Genomic DNA, 6851 nt, shown 5'->3' on the forward strand with positions numbered 1-6851 from the left:
GAGAGAGAGAGAGAGAGAGAGAGAGAGAGAGAGAGAGAGAGAGGCAGGACAGGGGGAGGCCACGCGGGAACACTTTCTCACGGACTTGCACAACGCGTGGTTCGCGTCAGTCTCATTGCGATCTCGTGGCGGCCCGTCTAATACGAACGAGACTCATACAGAGAGAGTCTAAGTGACGAACCGTCTTACCGACCGAGTCTATGGCAGCAACGGAGTGGCCACGCAGAAAACCGTTTTAGGGTGGGAGAGGTTTTATTTGCAAAACCGAAAATTTCGTGCCGGAAACCAAAGGTATTTTTTTTCGTCCAGATGATGGAATTTTTAAAAACAAAAAAAAAGCTAAAAGTTTACTTATATTGAATAGATTTTGTGTGGACAGCAGAGAATTTTTCTCCGTTTCAACGAAAATTTCGTCAAATTCATGATTTTATTCCCATACAAAGTAACGGTTCCTGGGCAGTCTTCTACTGGCATAATTTCGCATAGTTTACAAAAGCCGCCTTTTTAAACTGGTCTAAATCATAAAAAATAAAAACTACTCCTCATTATGTCTTGTCGTTTGGTGAGAATGAGCTGGGTGTGCCACTAGCACTAGCACTAGTGTGCAGCTGGAGGCCACTGCCAGTGTTTTGTTGCGAGTAGGAACACTCCGTGCGGTATCGCGTTGCACGCCCGCTCCAGCACGGCCGGCGCGAGGTACTCACCCAAACAGCTCGTATCCAGGGTCGCAGGTGTAGGTGGCCACAGCGCCCGGCGCCAGAGCCTCGCTGGACAGAGACACCCGCGCGTTCAGGGGCACCGCAGGGTGACCGCATCTGACCTCTGGAGGGCAGAGAGAGGGGAAAAAAACACCATTAGAAAAGTAGCCAAGCGTGGAGACACTGCTGCTTGTAACGAACCTTTTAAAAAGAAAGACGTTGAAAAAAATAAAAAGTCGGGATCTGAAATATTTTTAGGGTAAAGTTACCGGAAAATTTCCAGAAAATCTCGGGTGAAAGACGGAAAATTTCCTGGGAGGAAACCGGAAAATTTCTTGGGGGGGAGGACACTGGAAAATTTGCCAGATCCCGGAAACTTTTCGTTCTTTTCCGAAAGTTTTCAGAAGTTTTTTGAAAATTAATTTCCAACTCCAAATATTTTAGTTTACATTTCTGTTAGCAATTGCACTCCAAATAACTCATGCATTTTGTGTTGTCAGTTTGCTCAGTAATGGCCCGTGTACCCCCGCCCCATTTTCCCCACTGTCCGCCAGGCCCTCCATCAGCCCCGGCCCCGGCGAATGAATGTGTGTGAGAAATGTCACTGTCATACCAGCGCTCCCTTTCCCCTTGCGACCAGCCCCGCGGCTCGCGGCCCGCAGCCCCTCCCCTTCCCCCTCCCCCTCCCTCTCCAAAACTATTTCCCATAATGGCACCTTAATTGCGAGTGTCCGGTTGACCAAACGGATCGATAAGTTGGCCCGCGCGCCCCACGCCGCCGCGGCCTTCGCACTGTCACAACTACTGCATGCCGCCGCCGCCGCGGTGTGGAAGCCTCACCGCTCGCAAATACCTGACGAGAAAAGACGCCCCCAAAAATACGGAAATATAATTTTTAACAATTAAAGTGCAACTTGCATTTTTGTCGCGAGCGTTTGCGCTCACATTAGGCGAGGCTGACCAAAGTGTCTTCACAATCTCTCTCTCTCTTTCACTCGTCCCTGTCGCGCATCCGGTGAGTGGAAGCAAAAAGAGTGACAGGGGGGAAGGGGGGGGAGAGGAAAAAATAGCCCCAAGGTCGCGCTTCACTTTCCTAATTTATGCGCAGCCCCCTATTAAAGCAAATTATCAGTCTGAGGTGCGCGCCGCACGCAGCCCCATTCATCTGATGGTTTCATTAAGGTGCTACTCTGGTAAAAACCCCCCATCTACTATGTATTTTTTTCATTTACTATTTACAAATAACATGATTGGAAATTTATGACAGCCCACACGATTAATTCCAGGCAAATGCTTGTCATTTCACGATTTCGAATTCTTATTTTGTGACACGATCCATGTCAAATTTTTCCTTAAAGCCTCCAACTAGCGTTCAGCAACTAGCTTTAACAGTGGTACACTGGTATAGGTTTTAACAACAGTGTGACGGTGTGACCGCACGCACTCTCAATCGCCACTTCAGACGTTATTATACAGTCGTCACACTGTGAGCCGCAGCGTGTCAGACAGAGGCAGGCGCCACCGACCGCGCGGGTCAAACAACCGTGTCTTCTTATTGCGAGGTGTTCACAATCATCGCGCGCCCGTTCAAACGGTCCAAGACACCGTATCATTAAGTGCGAATAGCCAGCGTGGTGGCCTGCAATTATTTGCACATTCGCTTTCGCTCTCTCTTCTATTAACGGCGCATATTACCGGCCGACGTTACTCGAGTTCACATAATGCCTACGCGAGCGGCACTCATAAAGCGTGCGCGCGCGTGTGTGTGTGTGTGTGTGTGTGTGTGTGTGTGCTCGTGTGGAGGGGCAGATGTAGAGCGGGGGAGGAGAGGGGGAGGATAAGCGGGAGGAGAAGGGGGGAGGGGGAGGAGAAGGTTTGCGTGCGCGCACGCCCGTGCCCCGGCCATAAGCGCACGCGCGTGCCACGCAACTGTGTTGTTGCGTTGCCTAACCTGTCGGCGAATATTATTTTTTTCACCCGTCGTCGTTGTTATTATTATTATCCACAGTCCGGCGGCATACACTCGCGTTGTGCGCGCGCATGTGTGTTCGGGGAGAAAGAAGGGGGAGAGCAAGGAAGAGAGAGAAAGAGAGAGAGAGAGAGAGAGAGAGAGAGAGAGAGAGAGAGAGAGAGAGAGAGAGAGAGAGAGGAAAATAAGGGGAGTAGTTTGGCTTATGCGTTCGAGTTACCGACTGTTTTCCCGTCGCAAAGTACGCCCTTTTCGAGGAAGCTCCGCGTTACGCGGGCGCGGGCTCACACACACACACACTCTTTCTCTCTCTTTGTCTGTTTCTCTCTCTCTCCACTTCCCGAGCGCCTGCGAAACGCGGCGTAGGCAGCCCGCTCGCCCGCGCCGTCCTGCGGCTGCCTATACCCGACGCGCCCGCCCTCTGCCCGAGTAGGTAAGTCGCCGTGCGGGCTCGACTTACTTTTGAGAGTGCTTTATGTGTGTTTGACTGTGCGTCAAACATTACGCGGTGGCCCGATGGAAAACCTAAACAAGCATTAGGGAGACACGTGAATAAAGCGCTAGTAAATGAGTTTGAGTTGCCTGCGAAAGGGCGGGAGAAATAATAGAACCTCGTATTTTTCCGCGATACTTAACATGAAGATTTAAGATTTATGTTTGGATTTGTGTGCACCATATCTCGTGCCGTAGTAAACAAAGTTTGTAAAATAAACAAAAATGTTGTCTCGCTCAATGAGGCCACCAGCTCACTTGCAGTCTCACACGGGCTGATCCGTCCCGTGCTCGTGCACCGCGGCCACCCGCTCTCGTTCTGCAAGCCGTTCGCGATTAGGGCAGCAAAGCCGGCAGTGGTGGTCGTTGTGTGTGTCCCCGCGCAGCGCCGGCCGAACGGTGGAATCTGGACCGCCTCGAGCAGCTGACTGTGAGGGGGTGTGCGGTGTGGGCAAAGGGACCCGCCATGCACGGGCAGCTACACACGATTCCAACGGCCTAACCAATTGCTTGTTCGAAAGAACATCCAGCGAACCGTTAAGTCCAGGCGAGTAAATTCAGATTCAGAACCAATGAAATGTTGGCTCTGAGGACTGGATTCTAATTGTGCTGATAAAAAAATAGGCTATAAACATCCTAGGTACACGTTAAAATGAACTGATATTGTGATACGGATATACTACGGTCAGTCTTTTTTGATTGCAGTGTGGCCGCAGGGAATAAAACATATTGTAATTAAGCATCGCTATGCCGCGACCAAGTTTTGGTAAACGAGCCAGCTTCTAGCATTTAATGGTACTTGCACACTAGGGCCTACTGCACCGAGATCGCGACAGACCACAACTGAAATCAAAGGCCGGCACCGCATGAGGCCTTAATCCCCAATAGAAAATCAATTTTCAAAAGTGGCGCTGACGTCACGTTCTCTCCGTAATAGCCGGTAATGGGCGCGTCTCGTTAGGAGTCGATGATGATATGCGATAAAGGGGCGCCCCGTCCCGTAGTATGAGACGATGAGAGAGAGAGAGAGAGAGAGAGAGAGAGAGAGAGAGAGAGAGAGAGAGAGAGATATGGGGGGGGGGCGGTATCCGGATCCAGTCCTTTCTCCTGGGGTAGGTAGGTTGGTCCACTGTGGTAAAAAAATTTACAATATGTTTCATACATTTTATCTGACAAGTAAAAATATCACATTTACGAATGCGGTCCACCAACGCAGTCGTAAAAGGCGCGATTTGCTCGTCGAAGAGACAATGCGGACGCGATCGTAAATAAGTTTGTAGGGTGACGTGTGAAATGTGGAGACGGGAGACGAGGGTGATCCATCAGCGGGCGGCGCCTGGGAGGCTGGGGCTCGCGCCGTGGGGAGGGATATGGACCCGCGGGCCGGCAGGCCCGTCAGTCGAGGAGGCAGGACTGGAGTTGATCCTGACAATAACGTTATTGGCAGTCCATGCTCTCTCTCTCTCTCTCTTACACACTCACACACGCACCCGTACAAGGAAATAATAAAGAGCCTATACCCCCCCCCCCCACCCCGCTCTATCCTCCCGACCACCTCAACCACAAACACGCGTGCATCGACACCACCACACGTCGTAATCAATAATCATTACCTGGACCATCAACCAAACGCTCCTCTCACTTCCGGGCGAGCAGCCGCGCCACGGCGAGACGTGACCAGGGTGGTCCAACAACAGTACGTTTATCGATTAACGTAAATACACTGGAAGTGTGTGAAGGTCATTGTCGCACACTTACTTGTGGGAGGTGTGTGAACGCCCATTTGTACATGCAAGAGAGAAGAGGTTTGAATTTTCCTTTGAGGTTCACACACTTCACATATATGTGAACACTATTCAGTACACGGTATACCTACAAGTGTGTGACATTCATACACTTAGGTTTCCGGTAGCCATTCTCTGGAATATAAGCCGCTGGACTATCATCACACTATTGATTAACACGTTCCCTGCGGCTCATTTTTTGTCTATGGGAGCGAAAGCCTGACCACATAGTGTTAAATATACGAAAGCAGTCCATGTTACGGAGGATTCAGTTCGTTCTTGCAGATAACACTAATAAAAGCTAAGGTTGAATGTCACCGTAACAGTGAGCCCCCCAGCAAAGTAAGTTACAATGAACTTTTACCGTAAGACGCGGTGAACAGCACTGTAACTTTGCTGTGGTACGCCCTGTCCTAGTTCATCGAAGCTAAGAGTGAAATCCTTTGTAGCTTACGTTACATTCATAATTACCATTTAAGTGTTGCAGGACTCGCTGAAGATTAAAGTGCAGTACAACGAAAATTTCTTTTTACAACCCGTTGCAATATTTATTTCGAACCTCCGCTACTGTTCTCTTCCTCTTATTTCTTGGCGGCATCTCGAGAGCTTCAAAAGGGGCGATAATGAAGACGAAGAGGCGTCAATCTAAAAGCCGTTCAAGAAAGAAATTAGGCGGCTGCATCGCTGCATCGCCTTTCAATGAACTACACCATTTTGGGGAAACGCCTCCTTCGCTGAGATCGGCTTGAAGAGGAGGTAAAGACCCTCTATTAGGCGCTGCGCATACACCGGACCACACACACACACTAGCGCACACGAACCCACCACGTAGTCAAGTATGTGACATAAGACGTGTAGGTGTGTGTGAGCGCGCGCGCGCACATTTGTGTGTGTGTGTGTGTGTGTGACGCCGTGACGCCAAGGGGCGTGAACGATCAGGTAATTGCCGGGGTGTGTTGGGGCTTGGGGCCTCCTAGAGCACCGGTACTCACTGATTCATCCGGGCAGTCTCTCTCCCCCCACCCCAAACCCCTTTCTCTCTCTTACTCTTCAGTCACTCTCTCTCTATGTTCAAATTCAAATATTCTCTCGTTTACAATTTCAATTTCTCTCGCTCTCACTGTCATCAGGACGTGGTCCTTGTGCAAGCGTTCTCAAACTTTCAACAACAACAAAAATATGTATCGCGTCATGATTTACGGGCAGCAATAAATATATTCATTACCAGTAACACTTTCATATGATCTGGTTGACATGACGGAACCATTTCTACTGACGCCAACTAAGTGGACCTCAATCTCTGTAGGTCAACACAGATTCATCAGATCAGAGAGAGGGGGAGAGAGAGAGAGAGAGACAGAGAGAGAGAGAGAGAGAGAGAGAGAGAGAGAGAAGCAGAGAGAAAAGCAGAGAGACGCGCATCAAACGCAGATAAATGTCCCGTGTGCTGCCCCCTCCTGTTTGTACAGCCCCAGACTCTAACCTCCAAGACCAAAATAAAGAAAAGTAAAGGAAAAAATGATTGACGCGACCTCCAAGTGATCACGGAAGCCTCTCCAACCCCAGCGCATTCCAGACCGAACTTGTGAGCGGGTGGAGGATGAGGCGGGGTTGGGGGGGGGGGCGGGCTTTCTCTGTGCAGCAGTTCCATGTGTGTGAGGGGAAAACGACACAATTCTTGTTACCCTTTTCGAAAATTCATAACAAAACAGTATACGGACATACGACACTTACTATTTTTTTCATTTTTTAAAAAAGGGTCGTAGGAAGAAAATTAGCTAGTCTTTGATAAGCCTTATGAAACAGTTAATGATAACACTGGGGGTTAAAAAAAAAAGGTCGCCACATTCTAAATAATAAAAGAGAGAGAGATAGTTCGGATCACTATCACGCGACCCGCATAGGGTT

At 49.5% G+C, this 6851-nt stretch overlaps 1 protein-coding gene across 1 annotated transcript in view; it reads right to left on the reverse strand.

Annotated features, from left to right (window-relative positions):
- Positions 1–6851, reverse strand: part of LOC113210413 (uncharacterized) — a 91285-nt gene that overhangs the window by 41346 nt on the left and 43088 nt on the right. Inside the window, exon 2 of the mRNA XM_052268589.1 lies at positions 705–822. Within this exon, the coding sequence (XP_052124549.1) occupies positions 705–822 (118 nt within the window). The remainder of the gene's footprint in view (positions 1–704; positions 823–6851) is intronic.

This window comes from Frankliniella occidentalis, unplaced genomic scaffold (assembly GCF_000697945.3).
Source record: "Frankliniella occidentalis isolate FOCC.00 unplaced genomic scaffold, Focc_3.1 Scaffold72, whole genome shotgun sequence".
Lineage (NCBI taxonomy): Eukaryota > Metazoa > Arthropoda > Insecta > Thysanoptera > Thripidae > Frankliniella > Frankliniella occidentalis.